The following is a 21,966-nucleotide window of genomic DNA, read 5'->3' as shown; positions in this document are numbered from 1 at the left end:
TTGAGGCATCACTGCAACAGGTATTTAGGGATAGAGTTGTGCACAAAACAGAAAGTTTCTCTGTATCACAATTTACTTCAAGGTTTCTTCTTTTTTGTTTTTTTAACAAAACTCAAATAGTCTTTCTTCAAATGATCAATCAGTCAACATTTATTATGTGTACATCAAGACTGTATAAAGCTATATAATAAACAATATTAATTACAAACAATCTAGCCAAAAACTTCCTTGTTGACTAGATCAAACATCAGCATTTCAGAATACAGAGATAGAAAAGGGAAAGAGTAGATAATAAAATTTTAATTGTTATTAATTCATTCTGCTAAGACAGATAAGGTGCATGTAATGTGTGAGAATTTGTGCTACGGGTCACAGGAAACAAAAATGAATTAAGGCAGAATTAAGGCAACCATTTGCAGATTCTATCCATTTTCCTATGGTTAAATCCTCAATTTTTTAGTCAGATTGACTTTGGGCTTTAATTTTGCCTCTACTTTGTGTTCCCTAGTATCTCTAAGTGTCAACTTCCCCATCTGCAAAGTGGAGCTTACAGTCTGTTTCTTTTAACCACCAAGCTAGAAAAGCAGAACAAGTGCTCTTCTCTGTGCATGACCTACAATTTTTTGCCTCTGTGCCACTGCTCACAGTTCTCCCTCTGACCAGCATGCTCCCCCCACCCCACTCCCCACTTCAACTAACTGGGTAAAAATTCAATCCATCTTTCATGATCCAGCTCAAAAACATCTACCAAGACTTTCCTGTTCTTCCACAACTGAAATAACTTTGCTTTCTTCTGATTTTCCACTGAGCATATGGTACTCACTATTTTCTCTCACATATAATAGTTATTTTTGTTGATATGTATTTTGCTTCCACGTTAAGTCCTCATGAAACAGTTAAAAAGTATGAAAGAGAACCTAAGATTATCCCTATTGTATACACATCAAGAAATATCTATAAACACAAGCATATGGCAATAAAAGGGAGAAAATCTTTCAGTGCTTGAAAAGATTTTCAAAACTTCTGTAGTATAAGCCATGGTTATCACAAACACCAACACTTTACATGTTTAATTCTCAGGTCCAAGTTAGACGCATGTTACAAAAAATGATGAGAGTGTATAGAATGTTTTTATTTGCTTTCCATAAAAAAAATCACTGCTTAAGACTATGATATTACTTTGCTATTATGAGTGAAGTGGTAGCAAATTACAGAATCCACTCCACAAAATTCTGAAAATGTAGAAACACTGAACTGAGTTAACAGAAAAATCTCTACAATTTGAAAACACAAGACAAAATCAGAAAATTAGAATTTTGATACCAACCCTCATACATAATGTTTTAAGAATAAAAAAAGATTATGTAATTGTTTTCTTACTTTTCTTTCCTACTGCCCAGCTGGCGAGCTGTATATTGATCCCCATAGTCAACCAGCACCAATTGACGAGAAAAGACATTCACTTTGTTTCCTATAAATAAGTCTTCCAAGTGCAGATCTTGGTATTTGGTCCGCTTTAGAAAGGTGCGATGATTCTTTACATCATGCTAGAACACAACAAAACTATAACTTACCAAATAGGAAATGTTAATATTACAAACTATAAATCATTCTTAATTCTATTTTATCAAGGATATGTTACATTCTGTTTCATTTTAGCTACAAACAGAAAATATCATAATTTTTTATATTACAACTTCTGTATTTCCTGATCCAATCCAGCTATAACATAAAAATGTATTACATATTTAATACTAAAATACACTGAACTTAGAAATAAAATATTTGTTTATTGCCAAATCAACTCAGCAAATTAGTGCCTATGAAATCCCAAAGATAGTCATACACCCAAATCTGCTTTCTTGTCTACGCAAAATCTCCAAATCAAATAGATCCATTTGTAAAAGGGGTTACTAGTGAACAGTCATACTGAAATAAACAGGATGCTCTTAACTCAATCTTCTTCAATCTTTTTGTAGAGATAACAGTTTTCAATAATGTTGACATATTTATGACTGTAATATCTATAACCACATACTCTTGCTTAATCCAAAACGTGCATAACCCAACTTCAGTTTTCTAAGCAGAAAATATTACTATTTTTGTCATTAAAAATAATGGCACAATTGTGGGATTGAAAAAATCTTGATCAAAAGGAGGAAGAAAAATGAAACAAAATAAAGCTTCAGTGGCTCAGAGATTTCAAATGGAGTCAAGAAGTCATTCTGGAGGTTATTCTTATGCGTTGTACTTGTGCAGATTTTAGTGTATTGGAATAGCTAGAAGAAAATACCTGAAACTGTTGAACTGCAACTCAGTAGACTTGATTCTTGAAGACAACTGAATAACTAGATAGCCTACACGATATGACAGTGTGATTGTGAAAACCTTGTGGCTCACACTCCCATTATCTAGTGTATGGACAGATGAGTAAAAAAATGTGGACAAAAATTAAATGAATAATTGGGGGGGAATGGGAGGGATGAGATGTTTTAGGTGTTCTTTTTTACTTTAATTTTAATTTTAATTTTTTTTTTTTGAGTAATGAAAATGTTCAAACATCATGGAGATGAATGCACAACTACATGATGATACTGTGAACAAATGATTGTACACTTTGGATGATTGATGGTATGTATGTGAATATATCTCAGATTGTATGATATGTATGTGAATATATCTCAATTTAAAAAAATGGAAGACAAAAACACCACAATGAGATACTGCTACAAAAGAATGGCTAAATTTTAAAAATAAATATATAAAACTAAGTACTAATGAGGATGCTGAGCAACTAGAACATTAATATACTGTGAAAATGCAAAATGATATGGCCTCGTTGGAAATATTTGCTCTATCTTACAAAGTTTTTTATAAAATTAAACTTTCACTTGCCATATGATCAAGCATTCACACTTATCTAGGTATCTACCCAAGTAAATAAAAATTTATGTTCACACAAAAACTTGTGTGCAAATGTTTATAGCAGCTTTGTTTGTAATTGGCCAAAACTGGAAACAACCCAAAATGTGCTTCAAGCTGGTGAGTCAATAAAGAAGCCACGGTACATCTCTATAATAGAATGCCACTTTGTCATAAAAAGAAGTGAGCTACTGATACATGCAAAAACATGGATGAATTTCAAATGCATTATTCAGAATAAAAGAGATAAGACTCGAAAGGCTACCTAGTATACAAGTTCACTTACATGGCATTCTGGAAAAAGCCAAACTATGAGGACAGAAAAAGATAAATGGTTGCCAAAAGGTGAGAGTAGGGGGAAGGACTGATTACAAAGAAACATGGGAGGATTTTGAGGGACTGTTCTATAACTTAATTGTAATTATGTATCCATTTGTCAAAACTCACAGAACTATATACACCACAATAGGTGAAATTTACTGTATATAAATTATACCTTAATTAAAAGTGAAATAAAAGGAAAAATAATGGCACAGTTATCTTCTTGTGTTGGAAATATAATAAATACAAAAATTTTCCATTACAATACATAAATGTATTTTAAAAAGCAACTATATAAAAGGCAATACTACTCTTCTCCCTATGCCACCTTCATCCACTTTACCAACATTCAAACAAAAAAGGCTCAATTACCATTTCAACAGATCCGTCCCCTGGGTAAAATAAAAGCTCATAACGTCGAAGAAGTGAAGCATTTGGATCATACCACTCTGCAATGAAAACATACCTTTCACTATGATTCTGCAAAGAAAAATAGAAGAATTTTAACCCTGACATATAAAATATAAGCATTCTTGTATGTCATACAAAATGAAAGCAAGAATTACCAAATAATTGCATAAAATATATCTATATATTATATTGCCTTACTCCATATTTTAAAAATATATTAACAATTATCAACACACCATCAGAAACATTTACTTCTAATTTTTCATTAAATATCCTTGGATATCTCTAGGATGATTTATGAACTGCTTAATACTCCACAGCCATCCAGTCATCCTGAGGAAAATGACATTTTTCAGATCATAAGCTCCTTAAATCTGACTACTGCCATAATCAAAGGTGCTCTGAAAGTAAGTTTACATATGAACAACCTACATTATAATAAGCTAATGTAAACAAATATTTCTGAGAGGCTAGCACTCAATTATGATTTTTTTAAGTTTAATTTTATTGAGACTGTTCACATACCATACAACTATCCAAAGATGCAAAGTACACAATCTATTGCCCACAGTACCATCATACAGCTGTACATCCATAACCACAATTATTTTTTTTTCAATTCTTAGAATGTTTTCATTACTCCAGAAAAGAAATAAAGACAAAAAAGAAAACTCAAATCCTCCCATACCCCTAACCACACCCCCTCCATTATTGACTCATAGGATTGGTATATTACATTTGTTGCTGTTGATGTAAGAATGTTAAAATACTACTAACTGTAGTACATAGTTTGAAATAGGTATATTTTCCCCTATATACTCCTCTATTATTAACTTCTAGTTATAGTGTCATACATTTGTTCTAGTTCATGAAAGAGACTTCTAATATTTGTACAGCTAATCACAGAGATTGTCCACAAGATTCACTGTTTTCTACATTCCCATCTTTTAACCTCCAACTTTCCTTCTGGTGACATACATGACTCTAAGCTTCCCCTTTCTACCACATTCACATACCATTCAGCACTGTTAGTTATTCTCACAATAACGTGCTATCATCACCTCTGTCCATTTCCAAACACTTAAGTTCAACCTAGTTGAACATACTGCTCATAATAAGCAACCGCTCCCCATTCTTTAGCCTCATTCTATATCCTGGTAACTTATATTTCATGTCTATGAGTTTATATATTATAATTAGTTCAAATCAGTGAGACCATGCAATATTTGTCCTTATGTGTCTGTCTTATTTCACTCAATGTAGTGCCCTCAAGGTTTCTTCATAAATCCACTTTTTTTAAAGACGGTTTTGTTCACACACCATACTTTCCATCCTAAGAAAACAATCAATGGTTCCCTGTATGTATTCACCACCATCACCACTATCTATATAAGGACATCTCCATTTCTTCCACAAAGAAGGAGGAAGAGTCAAAGAAGGTAGAGAGACAAAAGAAAAAGGACAAAAAAGAAAAAAAAAAAAAAACATGACAGCTAAAACGCAACAAAAGGAAAGACAGAGTTAACCTAAAGTAAAATAAAAGTTCTCCAGTTCCTGATGTTTTCTTCTGCCTCTTGTGATCTACTGTTGTATGTCTCCAGTGTGTTTTTCATCTCTTGTGTTGTGCCTGTCATTTCCATAGATTCTGCCAGTTGTTTTTTTGAAACTTACGATTTCTACCTTACGTTTGCCCAGTGTTTTCTTATAGCCTTCATCTCTTTTGTTATATCTTTCCTGAACTCATTGATTTGGTTTTTTATTTAATTTAGCATGTTTCTTTGAAAATCTTTAATAGCCTGTTTCATTAAGGTGAAACAATATCTCCACTGTATCTTAATTGAGCTGTAAGTTTGTTTCTTTGACTGGGCCATATCTTTGTTTTTCCTAGTATAGATTGTAGTTTTCTGTTGTCTAAGTATCTGGTTTCCTTGGTTACCTCAGTTATATTTTCCCACACCAGAATGGGTTCAGGTCTCAGAAAGCAGTTATATTCAGGGTGTATCTTAGAATAATGACTTTCCTGTGAGGTCTCCAGTTGCTGAGCTTTTCCTAACCTGCCCAGCAGATGGTGCCTGTCAGCCTGTCACTCCCGACTGGTGTAAGGAGGTACAGCCCATTCAGTTTCTGTTTTGGCTGTTTTCCTCCAGGCTCTGGCATCTGGTTCTGAAGGGAAAGCTGGGCCCTACCTCTTTACTCTTAGGGAAGATACACCCTAGGGAGTTGTCATCTGCATTTGAATAGGCTCTCTGACTCTGTTATCTCCACCCTTGTTTGGGTCAGAGTGCTGCAAACTGAAAATGGCTGTGGCTCTCTCCTCTGAGCGCCTCAGATTGAGAGAGAGAAAAAGGGACAGAAAGCCCCCTTATAGAGCCAATACATGGCCCCCAGTTTCACTTTCCAGCCAGAGGTAACACCTGGTCTTCTGGGCTCCCCCTCCCGGGACAGATAAGTCTTCTGGTTCTTTAAGGTCAGTCATCACTAAAAGCCTCTGTCTGTTTGTTGGGGGTTGTAGGTTGTATCCAGCAGTCCACATTTGTTAATTAAAACCCCAGTTGGAGCTCGGTTGAGCTATATTCGCTTGCTGGGAGAATGCTGCTCTCTACCACAGTGAGGTTTTGCAGCTAAACCTGCCATGGGAGAAGGGGGCTCCCAGCACGGTTCTGCAGTTTTTACTTACAGATTTTATGCTGCAGTCTCAGGCATTCCTCCCAATCCAGGTTGGTGTATGATGTGTGGACAGTCACGGTTGTCCCCAGCAGTTATTTCAAATTATTTACTAGTTGTTCCTGGTTGTTCATTGGTTGTTCCAGGGTACTAACTAAATTCCACTCCTCTCTATGCTGCCATCTTGCCAATCAGCCTATATGACATTTTAACTTTTCTAAATTTAATAAACTAATAGTATTAGAATATTATTGTCATTACCAATTACATTAAACATCCTTTCTCTCCTTAGTAATTTTATATGATAGTACTTTTTACAGAAATAGTAGACTATGTCAGTCCAGGTTCACCAAGAAGCAGATACCAAGACAGGAATAAACATGCAAAAATTCTATTAAGGTAAATTCCTGTAAGAGAAAAGGGGGAGGGAGCCCGGGAAGGGCTGGGAAAGCTGATAGATTTCAGTGCAAGTCTAATTCCAAGGGAAGGAGAGAGGGAAGGAAGGTTGAGTGAAATCATCCTAGACAGCTGTAGAGTCTAAGGAAGGTTTAACAAGGCCATCAGGGAGGGCTCAAGGCAAAGTTGGCAGTCATAGGAATCCTTTGTCTCCCAGGAACAAGCATGCATTAGTATCCCTGCTCCTCTCAGTCACTGGCTGGGAGCAGCCCTTGGGAAGCATGACCTAGATTCAAAAGCTAAGACGGATTTCAGAGCACAGCAGCTGGGGCACTTGGTCAATTATGCTCCCTCTAGTGGAAGTCTTTGAGATGCAGTCTCATGGCTACCACAGAGAAGAAAATGAAAAAAGTCAGAGACTGGTCCCTTTGCTTTGACTATTAAGCAGGATTTTCCATTATATATTTTAATAAAAATACCTGATCCCCAAATGTCTTCATATAATAAGCAAAGGAATCCAAGTATTTTGTTGCTAATTCTGGATATGCCACCTGATTCTCTGGTTAGGGTATACAGATGGGTTCTTTTTATATTAATGATCTACTTATAAATTCAAATGGAAATTATAGTTATGTTTATGATTTACTTATAAATTGTAATATAGATGGGTAGTTTCAAAGACACTATTTTTCCCACAATCTTCTCCAAGTCACATCTAACCAATGCTATTAGTCCAGAGAAAATAAACATAAAATAAGAAACATAGTAAGACAGTAATAAAAGCTTTTCTCCACACACTTTCCACACTGATTCTAACAAGACACTTTTCTTGAGTTTAGCCTTCACTGTGCATTCTAATATTGTATTTCCCTTTTAAAAAAAATGTAAATGTTAGTAGCTTATGTGATTTTTACCATACATATTAAAATACTCATTCACCCAAATATGTCATTGAAATATTGCCCTCATTAAAATAAATAAATAAAATTATCAAATGGAAGAACTGATGGTGCATCTCACTGAAAGCAAAAGGGCAAAGATAGTGAGGCAAATGAAAATTGGCACTTCCATTTATTCAGGTTGCCTAACCATAAAACTTGTCAATCACATTCTTTAGTCACTCTTTAATTCTGAGAGAGGAAGAAGACATTTTCCCTATATCCTATCCAGAAAACAGTTTTAGTACAAAGTAAATAACAAAAAAACTACTGATTCCGGCTATGACAAAGTACACAGAGCAAACCAATGCTACTTTCCAGAACAACTAGAAAACCTGAGTAGGGAAAAAAAAAAAAATCTGTTCGAAGATCTTGGAGACCTTCCACAGCAGTCAGGATATGAGGATCCAAGATAGACAGAAAAACAGGAAGCGCACTGAAGGGAGCCCAAAATTCTTTGTACTGCTCTTACCCTATGGGCATATTCTAAGTCTTGGGTCAAATTGGGCAAGAAACTGAGGAGCCTAAGAAGCTGGCAGAGGAAAAGGACAGAGAACACAGTAGAACTTTTGGCAATCTTTCAGGGATAGGGAGACAACAATTGGAATTTGTGCATACCAAAGCACCCAAGCTTTGAGGGGCTAAGAGTCTGTACAGAAAAGAATCAGAGACATGAGCTCAACCTCTGCTGATTATTTGTAAGTTGCGAAGGGTGAAAGGCTTTAAAGTTGAGCAGAAAGCAGCTATGAAGCTCAGTGGAGCTTTCAGTAGTCTCACCGTGCCTGGAAAGAGAAAACTGACAGTTCAAACCCACCAAAGAGGAGAGCCCTGGTTAACACTCTAAGCTTTCTATTGTATCTCTGGGAGCACAACGGTATGGGCAAACTGATCCTTATAAAATCTGAAACAAGCATAGTGTTTACTCAGTGCTTAGTCCTGGATCATAATGAAATGATATTTCCTCCACTGTCACCCCCTGGATCTCCAGAAACTCGACAATTTTTCACACATGATATCAAGCATTCAATGACACCAGACACACCAAACAAGAGGAGAAAAAGAAAAAACAGACAATAGAAAGAGATCCATGGATAACATTGTTATTATCAGCCATAGACTTCAAAGTAGCAATGACAGTTATAAGAAAACACATCAAGATAGAGAATTTCACCAGAGAGCCAGATCTATTTGTTTTAATCAGGTTGGTAAAATAATGGCCAATATAGTATTCTATAGCCAGCAAAAATATTTTTCAAAAGCTAAGGTGAAATGAAGACATTTCCAGACAAGCAGAAACTTAAAAATTTTATTGTCAAAAGACCTGCATTAAAAGAAATTTAACAGGAGTTGTAAAGAAAGAAAGAAAACAATACCAGATGATTCAAGGAATTGAAGAAAGGAATGAAGAATAATGGAAAGGTATATATGTGGGTAAAACTAAATAAACAATGACTATAGAAAACAATAATAGTGTCTTGTGGGATACAATGTAATTAGAAAGTCTGTAAGGGGTAGACTGTGTTCTTCAAATGATATAAAGCAAAGAAAGGATCTCCTACATCAGTTGCTCAACCCAGTCTCCTAATCTCTTTCAAACTCCAATGAACATCAGTGAACAAGAATCTCCCTTGAAATAATGGACAAATAAATGAGAAATGTTCCATTCAATTTTCCACCATCTATTCAGTTAAATGACTTTTCTTCTTCTCCTATTCCTCAGACAGCAGGCAAACATTTCTCAGAATATTTAATAAACTAGAAACTGGAAAATCATTCACACTTTATGAAATTAATGATAACAATAGTCATGACAATAATGACTAGCATTTTTAGAATGCCTACTAAGTATTAGGCTCTTTACACACATCTCACTTCGTTCTCACAACAGACAATGTAGGTACTTCCGGACAGGGTCAGGTTTTCTAAGTGTTAACAGCCATATAGGTGAAGGGAAGTGGAAATTATGAAATGACATGTAGGGAATCATCTTGTTCCCTATGACATTAGCATATTTAATAAAGTATTCCTTTTCAATTATATCCCAATTCCAGAGTCTCAAAGAACCAAGAATCAGTGGATGTGCCCTTCCAATATACAATCAATTTAAGAGACCAAAAAATACTTTACAAAGCAGATGTTATTTAGGAAACTATAGAAATTATATGCTATGTTGCCCAAAATTATTGTATTGGTTACTCTAAGGAAGTCAAGACCTCTAAGGTAAAATAACATAAACAATTACATTTTATTGCAAAAGAAAAAGAATTAAATAGACACCAGAGACCACACTTTACTGAGGAAGCAAGACTCTTTAAACATTCTCTCCAAAATCGAGCAACCTAATGAGATGTTGAAGGGAGTCTGTCACTCTACATAGCAGTTAAATGAATCCCTGATAAACAAGCATCGAAGAGAAAAGGCAACAACAATGATGTCTACAAGACTTTAAAAGAGGCCTAAGATCATGGTTCTGACTTCTTGGAGTTTTAACCTAGGGTTTCACAACAGTACCTACACACCAAGAAAAAAAACATTTCACATCACCTTGAAAAATGAGCCCATTCCTTCATCTATAGCTGTGATTTACTTCAAAGAGATTGTTCAAAACTAGATAAGAATAATAGTGGAATTTCTATTTACAGACAAGGAAGCTCTACCAAGCCAGTACTATTTCCTCTATGAAAAATGGTTTAAGTATCACGCCAAGTACAAATTGCGTTCAAACTTGATTTAAACTTAACTTTCTGATTGGCCTTTGAGTAGAAATGTTGTTTACTCCCTAGATTCAAAAGCTCTCTAGAGCTATAACAGGACTTCATCTGGACTTGGCACAAACAGCCCCATTCTGGCTCAGCTTTCAACATTTTAAAATATAATCTATACATAATAAAACAGATTCCTCACACTCAATCTCACTTTGCTCCAATTTTATAAGTAATAACTAACATACCTAACATTTTTAATGTTATAAGCATGCATCTATTCCAAAGTCAAAAAACTAAGTAAATCAACAGAACAGAATTGAAACTTTCATGAGTTGGGGGGTTGGGATGAGGGGGGCAGAGGTTAAGGAACAAAAAGCAGTGGTTCTGCAAGATGCTACATAGTGAGGAATACCATGCCAATGACATAAACAATGGCAAAGTTGGATGCAGAATGGGGAAACTCTAAACAGAAAGTGGTTCTGTCCCTACCACAAAAGATCAGCATAGAGTAACATACTGACCATTTTCATTGCCAAGGAACTTGAATGATGATGACCCAAATTTTCAACATTCTATTTAAAATTGTGGTATGGGTAGGGAATATTTTTCTGGAGGGGCAATCAAGAATCTGTCAAAAGTAGTTGCCACTGGGGAATGCAGTTTGGGGATCGGGTACTTTTCTGTTTACACCTTTCTGAACTGATTGTCCCTAATCATGTGCTTGTATTACTTTTTTTGTTTAAGGCCAAAAGGGCAAAACTGTTTTCTATTGTATAGTTTTCCTTACAGTTTAATTTTGAAAATATATTGAAAATCAGAATTTCTCCTATAGGTAAGAACTAACCAAATACCCAACAAAGATTATTTATCAATATAGATACTTCTTGATATATTTCATATAGAATTTTTGGAATTCTCTTCCATTAACTGTACTTTTAAAATCAGAATGTACAGACCACATACACAAAAAAAGAGCATAACATTGAACACTAAGAATATATCTCAAGATGTAAAAAATGGTTAAATTTGGGTGGTAGGATTATATGAGGGCTTATTTTCTTCTTCTTTATATTGAATTTGTTTGGGTTCTGCAGATACACTATGTGCCGGTTTGAATGTATTGTGTCCCCCAAATGCCATTACCTTTGTGGTCTTGTGGGACAGACGTTTTGGTGCTGGTTAGATTTGCTTGGAATGTGCCCCACCCAGCTGTGGGTGGTGACTTTGGTGGGATACTCCCATGGAGGTGTGACCCCACCCATTCAGGGTGGGCTTTGATCAGTGGAGCCATATAAATGTGCTGACTCAAAGAGACTGAAGGGAGTGCAGCTGTGAGTGACGTTTTGAAGAAGAGCAAGCTTGCTAGAGAGGAATGTCCTGGGAGAAAGCCATTTTTGAAACCAGAACTTTGGAGCAGACGCCAGCCACGTGCCTTCCCAGCTAACAGAGGTTTTCCGGATACCATTTGCCATCCTCCAGTGAAGGTACTTGATTACCGATGTGTTACCTTGGACACTTTATGGCCTTAAGACTGTAACTGTATAGCCAAATAAAACCCCTTTTTATAAAAGCCAGTCCATCTCTGGTGTTTTGCATTCTGCAGCATTAGCAAACTAGAACAGATTTTGGTACCAGAGAAGTGGGGTGCTTTTGCTGCTGACTCTGCAAACACCAAACATGTTGGAACGGCTTTTTAAATGGATAATGGGGAGTTTCTGGAAGAGTTGTGAGGAGCTTGATAGAAAAGGCCAAAACTGCTTTAAAGAGACTGTTTGTGGAAATATGGACTCTAAAGATACTTCTGATGAGGCCTTGAGCAGAAATGATGAATGTGTTGTTGTAAACTGGAAGAAAGGCGATGCTTGTTTTAAAGTGGCAGAGAATTTGGCAAAATGGAGTCCTGGTGTCAGATGGAAGGAAGAATCTGGAAACAATAACCTGGAATACTTAGCTGAGGAGATCTCCAGACTACCTGTGGAGGATGTATCCTGTCTTCTCCTTGCAGCTTATAGTAAAATGCGAGCAGAGAGAGATAAACTTAGAACTGAACTCTTGGGTTCAAAGAAACCATAAGCTGATGGCTTGGAAAATGAGCTTCCAGGGGGTGGAATCCCAGAAGCTACAGCCCAATGTGAGGATGTAACCAAACATGGAACCCAGCCGCCATTTCAGTACAAGCCAAGATTGGAGATGGAATTATCCAGAAAGAATTTGTGGAAACTCCTATTGTCTGATGGCTTTGACCCGTGTGCTTCATGCAAAGCCAACAGAATTTTTGCGAGATCTTTATAGACAGAGCCATTGCCGGTCTGGACTGGAGGAGACAGACAAGGAAAAAATTAAAGGAAAAATTTCTTCAAAGACAGAGCCATGGAGGTTGAGGTCTGGAGTCAGGAGGTCTCAGGCTGGGAGAGCGGAGGCAGCCCACATCATGGAAAGGGTAAGTTTGCCCTGGAGGTCGAGGGCGGGCTTTCCACCTCGATGATCTGGAAGAGTTTTGCCACCTATGAGGTCACAAAGAGGGCTGGAGCACATTCCTAGAGAATTGGGGAGAGCCTGGCTGCCACCCCACTGTTCTCAAGGGGTTGAGCTTGTGCCCCGGAGATGGAAGGGAATCCGGGACCTGCCCCAATGTTTGAGGAAGGTGGGGCCGAGAAGGTGGTCTCCCCAATGTGTGGAAATGTTGGAGCACTCACCTAAGCGTTTGGAGAGGAAAGGGCTGCCAGAAAGGCCCTTAGGAAGGGTTAGACTCCGCTCTCTCAAGCCCCAAGGATGCCACGTTGTTCTGTTAATGACTCTCAGACTTTGAAATCTAATGGAGTTTGTCCTGCAGGTTTTAAGAACTGTTTTGGTCCTGTTAACCCTGTTTTCCTTACTGTTTCTCCTTATGGCAATGGAAATGTTTATCCTATGAATGTCCCTCCTTTGTATATTGGAAGCAGATAACTTGTTCTAAGTCCACAGATCCAAGCTAAAGGAAAAGTATGCCTTAGGACTGATCACGCCTATATTTGATTTTGATGGGATTTTTGTACTTAACTTTTGTTACTGAAATGGTTTAAGTTTTTGTGATATTGTGATGAAATGAATGTATTTTGTATTTGGAAAGATAATGTCATTTTGGGGTCCAGGGGGTGGAATGTGCCAGTTTGAATGTATTGTGTCCCCCAAATGCCATTACCTTTGTGGTCTTGTGGGACAGACGTTTTGGTGCTGGTTAGATTTGCTTGGAATGTGCCCCACCCAGCTGTGGGTGGTGACTTTGGTTGGATACTCCCATGGAGGTGTGACCCCAGCCATTCAGGGTGGGCTTTGATCAGTGGAGCCATATAAATGTGCTGACTCAAAGAGACTGAAGGGAGTGCAGCTGTGAGTGACGTTTTGAAGAAGAGCAAGCTTGCTAGAGAGGAATGTCCTGGGAGAAAGCCATTTTTGAAACCATAACTTTGGAGCAGACGCCAGCCACGTGCCTTCCCAGCTAACAGAGGTTTTCTGCATGCCATATGCCATCCTCCAGTGAAGGTACTTTATTACTGATGTGTTACCTTGGACACTTTATGGCCTTAAGACTGTAACTGTATAGCCAAATAAACCCCCTTTTTATAAAAGCCAGTCCATCTCTGGTGTTTTGCATTCTGCAGCATTAGCAAACTAGAACACACTATTTATTTATAAAATCTTAAAAAGAAACTTTTAAAAACCAATCTAGGTCTCCAGGTAAGATGCGGGGGGGGGGGGGGTGTCAGGAGCTCTAAAATTCAGTTCTTCCTCCAGAGCAGCTAGTAAACAGCCAGAAACTGTCTGAAACAACTGTCCGGGGGCTCCAGAAACCGGAAGAACATGGTACACCATCCAGGGAAGAGCAGAAGGAAGAGAATGATAAATTCCAGCGATGATCTGTGAGTAGATATCTCCATGCTGTGGAGGGTGGTACACATCCCCCACTGGTATGGAGCCATTCCCTGGCTGGAAAAAGAAGCTCTGTTTCCCAAGAACAGGGGCAAGGAACACCACTGGGCACCAATTGTGGCTTATGATTAGCAAAGTCAGACTACTTGCGAAGCCAGACTACTACAAGCAAAATCCAAGCACAGCTAAAGTCTCAACACACCGACAAAAAGCAGCCAGCAGCCTCTGTGTCAATACTGCCCAGGATACAGGAGAAAATGGGGCTGATAAAGAAATGCAGTAACTTATTGGGAAGCAAAACGTTTGCTGAAGGTCAGCTCTTCCGCAAGAAACGGGGGAGGCAAGACCAGGCACTGACTGTGGCATTTGATTAGAAAATTCAGAGGGCTGGGCTCCAGCTCCCAAGACAGGTACAGTTTCAATGTGCCCAGCATAGAAAGGAGCCTGCAGCCTTTGTTTCAACCCCACCCTCAGCAGGGGTGGAAGCAGGGCTGATTGAAAGATACAATGCCATCTTGGGGCTGCAGGGAACAGTTTGCTGAAGAATGGTCCTTCCCCAGAAAAAGATGTGTATGTGGGGGGCAGGGTGCATAGCACAGCACAGTTTATGGCTTTTGATTAGAGAATTCAAATTCCAGGGTATGGGATCAGAGCAACTGTTTCAACCCATCCCTACCAAAAACCAAATGACAGTCTCTATCTCAATCACGCCCCCAACAGGGACAGAGTCAGTTGAGAATTAAAGGCACAGTACTACCTTAGGACTAGAGGGAACAATTGGTTGAAGAGCACCATCTGCTGGGCAGGACAGGAAAGCACAGATTCAGGGAGCCATCAAAGAAAAGACTGACATCCTTCCACATCTCCTCCCCAGGTACATTAGAACCGATCTACACTCAATTCGTGGATTCCTGGGCCTGTTTCATGTGGGAAAAACTTATTTGGGAAAATCCTCTTGGGGGACCCTCCTCCCTGAATTAGCCCTCCAGGTAAAAGCAGCTAAAGATAATGAAAGGAGTGTTAAAAATAAAAAGAACAGCTCAACATTCCTGGAGGAGCTACAGGGGAAAGGAAGCTTTCTCTGGGAATGAAACAGTTACACAAATAGTGCAATCTCAAAAATTGTACCATACATCTAGGGCAAGAATCAGATGAATAAGAGCTGAAAAATTACTGATCAGTCAAATATGAGCTATTCTAAAGGCCTAAAATAAGGTAAACCAAATGTCAAAGAAGAGCTTTAACACAAAGACAATCAACAAGAAAACCCTACACAAGAGAGAGAAACTGGCCTCCAGAGTAAACTAATCAAGATAATCAGATACCTAGACACCAGCAAAAAAACAGCAAGCCATACTAAAAAACAAGAAGATATGGCCCAGTCAAAGGCACAAATTAAAATTTCAGAGGAGACACAAAATGTGGAATGAATAATCAGAGATGTTCAAACAAATCTCCTAAATCAAGTCAAGGAGATGAAGGAAAATATGAACAAAGAGCTAAAGGCTATTAAGGAGACAATGCAGGAGCACAAAGAAGAATTTCAAAGAATAAAAAGAAAAGTTACAGAATTGATGGGAATGAAAAACACAAAGAGATTAAAATATACTAGAGGTACATAACATCATACTTGAAGAGGCTGAAAAAAGAATCAGCAAGCTAGAAGACAGGACAGGTGAAATCTTACAGACAGAAGAACATATAGAGAAAAGAACTAGAAAAATTGAGCATGGTCTCCGGTAACTGAATGACAGCACAAAGAGCACAAATATATGTATCGTGGGTGTTCCAGTAGAAGAGAAGGGAAAAGGGGCAAACAGAAACCAACAGAGAACATATTACCAACACAAAAGAACAGAGTGTCTCCTTTTCATAATACGGACCAGCAGGGAAGATACAAATCCGCTAAGAACAGATTTGGACACTAAGGAGAAGAAAAATCTTTCAGATTTTTGGAATAAAAGTCTATTTGTCTTATAAAGTCTCTTTACATATGTGTGAGTTTCTACATTTTATATGAAAACTTGGGTTTGACTTCCAGTTAATACAAAAACATTAGCCAACATAAAAATGTGGTACATTCGGTGCATGTCAACTATCTCATAATTTCTGTATGTTCAGTCTCCTCACTTGAAAAATGAAAAAAATCACACCCATTATAAACTGTTGTAAAACACAACAATGAATTTTTAACATCATCAATAAATCAGCATGATTAAAGATAAGAAACAAATCAGCAAATTAAAGATCAGAATTTCAGGGTGAGATGATTTCAGAGCATCTCCAACATCTCTAATTCTTGTAATATTTAAAGCTAAAGTTTGGGTTTTATGGGACATGGACACAGGTTTCTGTAAGTCACTATTTACCTGAAGGGTTCCATAATTGAATGTTCAATCTCATGCCTGCAGTTTAAACAGTCTATTTCAATATTCTTTGAATTAATAAAACACATACAATTGTAAAAGTGGTGTTTCAATATGTTTATATCCTTTATGTATAACATTATAGATGAAAATGATAATGCAAGGCCATCAGACCTTTATACATTATGATTCCTATTCGTTGATTCATTTATTCAACAAATTGAGCACTTACCATGTGTTATGTTAGGTACTAGAGAAACATCAAGATATGACAATGGTGATTAGAAACAAACATAATCCTTGCTTTCATGGACCTTATACTCTAAGAGGGAGGGTAATCAATCAAATACACTTTCTTCACAGAAACAAAAACAAAAACAAAAGGAAGCTACTGCATTGTGTTACTTTTACTTCTAAAATCTTACATTTTCTGGCTCTAAGTTCCGTGTTCTACTACATCACAATCACCTCAGTTAAGTCACTTAGTTTTTTTCTCTCACTCAAAATTCATTCAACACTTTATGTAATTATTCATCAGAATGTACTGTAAGGCACTTTACAATTTTCATTTCCAATTTATGGTATCCTTTTAAAAATGTAGAAAAAATCTGGGAATTTTTTTTCCAACCTTATTTTTTTACATTTTCTAAAAAAGGAAAGTGTCATTTTAAAATGTAGCATATGGAAATGGCTTCTATTCAAATGGCATTCTGGATGAATCATTTCCCAATGCAGCCTTTTCTCTTTTAATCATCAGATTATATCATGCACATGCTGATTATGTACATTTCTTCTATTCGTTTTGAAAACATTTTCCCTTCTTTCCATTCCAATCCTTTTAAAAAATAGCTGACAGCCAACAGAAATGCTAATGTTCTTTTGTACAACAGTAGAAGGTGAAATTTAAAAGCTATATGTATATTGATTTCAAACAGGATATTGACTGAACTTGCAGATAAATCTAGAGGAAAGGACAGGGTTAATATAGCCTGATCCTTGTTACCATTTCAAAGTGTTCCACCACCAAATTCAGTAACTCAAGCATTCTGCCCACAGCCCATATCCTACTATCTTTGCAATTAGTTTGTTCAACTTCTTCTTTTACATGATGAGGCTTTCCTGTGCAATGGTCCTTTCACACTTTCACAATCCATCAGCCTCTCCTTTCTTCATTTCCTTCCTTAGCCACCTTAAATTTGTTCATTTATCATTTCAATACTCTCTTAATAGTCTGATCTGCTTGCTCCTTATACTGGTTCCCCCCCACCCCCTCATACTTTTAATTGGACCTTTTGGTCAAGACCAAACTCTGGATGAAGCTAACCATTGCGCTTTCTCTGTGCTTGATCCTAGACAATTGAATACTGCTAACTGCTGAAGAAAGCTACAAAATATGATTAATGATATTATAAATACGCAGTTATCTGCTCAGAAAACCTATGATGCGTCTCTAGTCAAACTGCTCTTTCATTCTCCATAACTATTCAAATGGCATTCTGAATGAATCATTTCCCAATGCAGCCCTTAATAAAACTATTGAACTGAGGGACTGTTATTTTTTTAAAATACGTGTGCATGGAAAAGATGCTTAACATTATTGCCAAATTTCAAGCCCCATCTTCTCTCTCTATCACAGCAAATAACCACACTCCAAAGGAAACAGAAGCCATCTCAGTATAGAATCTGTTACAATAGATGGCAACCCCTCAACCTCTGACTACCAGACCTACTGATTTGCTTAGCATATGTTAGCCATACTTTCCCTCCTATTACAGCAAAGATAGCATTTGCCCACCTGTGTAAGTAAATGCCCGTTTTGAACCAAATAATATTTTGATTTTTAACAACGACCTTCAACGTCTTAACCACTTAAACTGGACAATGTGGTATTACTATACTCAGGGTCTTAAAGTAATAATAGAAAAACAGAGAACCTTTCTAAGATATCAGTCTTATTCAATGGCATTTTATGTAAACCATTTTTACATTATAACAAGCATGGATATATTATTGAGAAGAATGCAAAATTCATATAATTTGTAAGATAAAATAGGTGATTTTAAGGAAATCTCAACACAGTGTTGTGATTTCAGGTAAAGTGGTATTTGAAGGGCAATCAAGCCTTTGGAGAATCGAATCACACCACACCTCTCTCTGCCAGGGCTTACAAGAAGGCCCAGCTGGACATGGAGCATGTGAAACTAGCCATCTTTTCCATGCACACGTATTTTAAAAAAATAACAATCCCTCAGTTCAATAGTTTTATTAAGCCTGTAACACCAAGTGTATTTATACCTTGACCTCATACACTTCAATATTACTCATCAAACAGAGCCATTCCATTCTTGATAGTACTATAACAATCAATCAACAAATACCAATCGGACCTGGCACTACCAGTAAGTTGAGTGCAATACATGTGCCAGGCCAACCAGTGCTGCTACTATTATCCTTTGCTGGGAACCTACAGCAAGTGGCAAGGCCCCAAGCTGTGCTACTTAAAGAAAAGAATCAATAAGTTATAAGGGGTTTTCTTTGGGGATCAGGTGGGAAATACCTCAGAATGGCTAAGAGCTTGGGCTCTAAAGTCAAACAGACTGAACTTAGTGACCTTAGATAAGATCCTGAACTTCTCAAAGCCTTGGTTTCCCCATCTGTAAAGTGGGAATAGTAATAGTACTGTCCTCACAGGGTTGTTGCAGGGATTAAATGACTTAGTGTACATAAAGTACTTAGGACTTCTGTTGTCTAAGGCTCCCATAGTAGTGATGGTAATTCATAGGTAGCTCATTATTTGAGAGCTGCAATGCACAACTCATCTCCCTCACTTGATTTGTGATGCTACAAAGATTTGCTGCAGCAAATCTTCATCAACACTTTCATTTTTGTTTTGTTTTTCATTTTGCTTTGTTTTGTTTTTATTTCTAGAGCTGTTTTAGGTTTATAGAAGAACAGTGCAGGAAATATGCACTCCCATATCCCTCCATACACAGTTTCTCCTGTTATTAACGTATTGCATTCATGTGGTACACTTGTTACAATTGAGAAACCAATATTGATACATTTTTAGTAACTAAAGTCCTTAGTTTACATTAGAGTTCACTCTTTTTCTTGTATGGTTCTATGGGTTTTGACAAACACATAATGTCATATATTCACCATTATGGTATCATACACAATAGTTTCATTACCCTAAAAAGGACCTGTGCTTCACCTATTTATCCCTTCCCTCAACTCCAACCCTTCCAACCCTCCCAACTCATGGCAACCACTGATATTTTTACTGTTTCTATAGTTTTACCTTTTCCAAAATGTCAAATAGTTGAAATCATATGATATGTAGCCTTTTCAGATTTGCTTCTTTCACTTAGCAATATGTGTTTAATTTTCATCCGTGTCTTTTCATGTATTGATTAGCTCATTTCTTTCTATCACTAAAAATATTCCATTGTATAGATATGCTACAGTTTATCCATTTGCATATGGAATAACATTTTCGTTGTTCCCAATTTGGGCACTTATAAATCAAGATGTTATAAATGTTAATGGGCAGGGTTTTGTTTGGACGTAAGTTTTCAACTCCTTAGGATAAATACCCAGGAGTGCAACTGCTAGATCATATGGTAATCCCACATTTAGCTTTGTAAGAAACTGCTGAACTGTCTTCCAAAGAAGCTATTATCACTTTGCATTCCCACCAGCAATGGATGAGAGTTTCTGTTGCTCCACATCTTCTCCAACATTTGGTGTAGGTGTTCTGGCTTTGAGTCATTCTAACAGAAGTGCAATGGCATCTTATTGTTGTTTTAATTTGCAATTCCCTAATGACATACGATATTAAGCCATCTTTTCATATCCTTATTTGCTATCTGCATGTCTTTTCTGGTGAGGTATATGTTCAGATTATTTGTCCATTTTGAAATGGGTAGTTTGTTTTCTTCTGGTGGAGTTTTAGGAGTTTTTTGTATATTTTGGATACAAATCCTTTATCACAAATGTGTTTTGCAAATATTTTCTTTCAATTTGTGGATTGACTTGGCTTTTCATACTTTTAACAATGTCTTTTGCAGAGAAGTTTTTAATTTTAATCAAGTCCAACTTATTATTTTTTTCTTTCATGAGTTGTGCTTTTGGTGTTATATCTAAAAGTCATCACCAAACCCAAGGATACCTAGACTTTCTCCTATGTTTTCTTCCAGAAATTTTATAGTTTTGCATTTTACATTGGGGTCTATGACCTATTTTGAGTTAATTTTTGTGAAAAGTATATGATCTGTGCCTAGATGCATTCTTTAGCATGTGGATGTCCATCAACAGTTTTTTAAAGGTCTTTAAAGAAAATTCAACAGGAAGGAAAAAGGAATTTGTGACAGAAAAATAGACATGAGGCTAAAATTACATTTATGCATGAAAAGAAAAACTACTGAGCAATACAGTTATTTCTGTAAAAACAGTTTTGTTTTTGTTTTGGTAAAGAACATGTAATAAATCAGAATCAGAGTAAAGTTCTGTCTTTTTGGGGAACTTAAAGTCATGGGTCTGTTTTAATCAATAAAAAATCTAATAACAATTTTCTCTTTAAATTGTGACTGTGTTATTGTGCAAGCCTCATGATTCACATCCCTTTGTCCAGTGTATGGACAGATGAGTAGAAAAATGGGGACAAAAACTAAATGAAAAGGAGGGTGAGATGGGGGGATGGAATGTTTTGGGTGTTCTTTTTCACTTTTTTTTTTTTATTATTAAGAAAAATGTTCAAAAATTGATTCTGGTGATGAATGTACAAATACATCATGATACTGTGAATATCTGATTGTACACTGTGGATGATTGTAGGGTATGTGATATATCTCAATAAAACTGTATTAAAAAATCTAATAACAATTTTCTTTTTAAATTGTATAATACTTGCTCTTATACTTTAACAATTAGTGTTATAATTAAGACTTCTCAAAGGAAAGATACCATTGGAAAAGTCATAATTACATTTGTTAATTGACATGAAATTATTGCTGAAAATTGCAGATGTCAAAATTAAACTCAGTGCTTTGGCTTGGCACAGAAACCAGGTATTATGGAAAAATAATAACAATGTTTAAAGTCACATTAGACATTATACTTATTAGCATTCTATATGTTCAGAAGAGTAGGTATATTTTACCATTTAACTAATATACAAAATTAATTATGTGACTAGGTTTCCAGAACCAAGTAGGAATGCAAAGATCTATTTGAAGGTTTATGAAATAGGAGCAAAATCTGAAGAACCTGCATACAATTGTATAAAGCAAAGCAGAAATGTTTTATATTTCATTTAAAAGGGACAAATATGTA

At 36.7% G+C, this 21,966-nt stretch overlaps 1 protein-coding gene across 5 annotated transcripts in view; it reads right to left on the bottom strand.

Moving 5' to 3' along the window:
• The window catches only part of NME7 (NME/NM23 family member 7), a 241,593-nt gene that overhangs the window by 164,937 nt on the left and 54,690 nt on the right, over positions 1-21,966 (bottom strand). For 3 of the 5 annotated variants that reach the window (XM_037825404.1, XM_037825405.1, XM_037825406.1), the window contains 2 exons: positions 3,616-3,723; positions 1,381-1,547 (listed from right to left, as the gene is read on the bottom strand). In XM_037825404.1, coding sequence (XP_037681332.1) covers positions 1,381-1,547; positions 3,616-3,723 — 275 coding nt within the window. The remainder of the gene's footprint in view (positions 1-1,380; positions 1,548-3,615; positions 3,724-21,966) is intronic. The other 2 variants (XM_037825403.1, XM_037825407.1) reach the window with 1 other exon arrangement.

This window comes from Choloepus didactylus, chromosome 2 (genome assembly GCF_015220235.1).
Source record: "Choloepus didactylus isolate mChoDid1 chromosome 2, mChoDid1.pri, whole genome shotgun sequence".
Taxonomy (NCBI): domain Eukaryota; kingdom Metazoa; phylum Chordata; class Mammalia; order Pilosa; family Megalonychidae; genus Choloepus; species Choloepus didactylus.
This window is presented reverse-complemented; position numbering and strand designations above follow the sequence as displayed.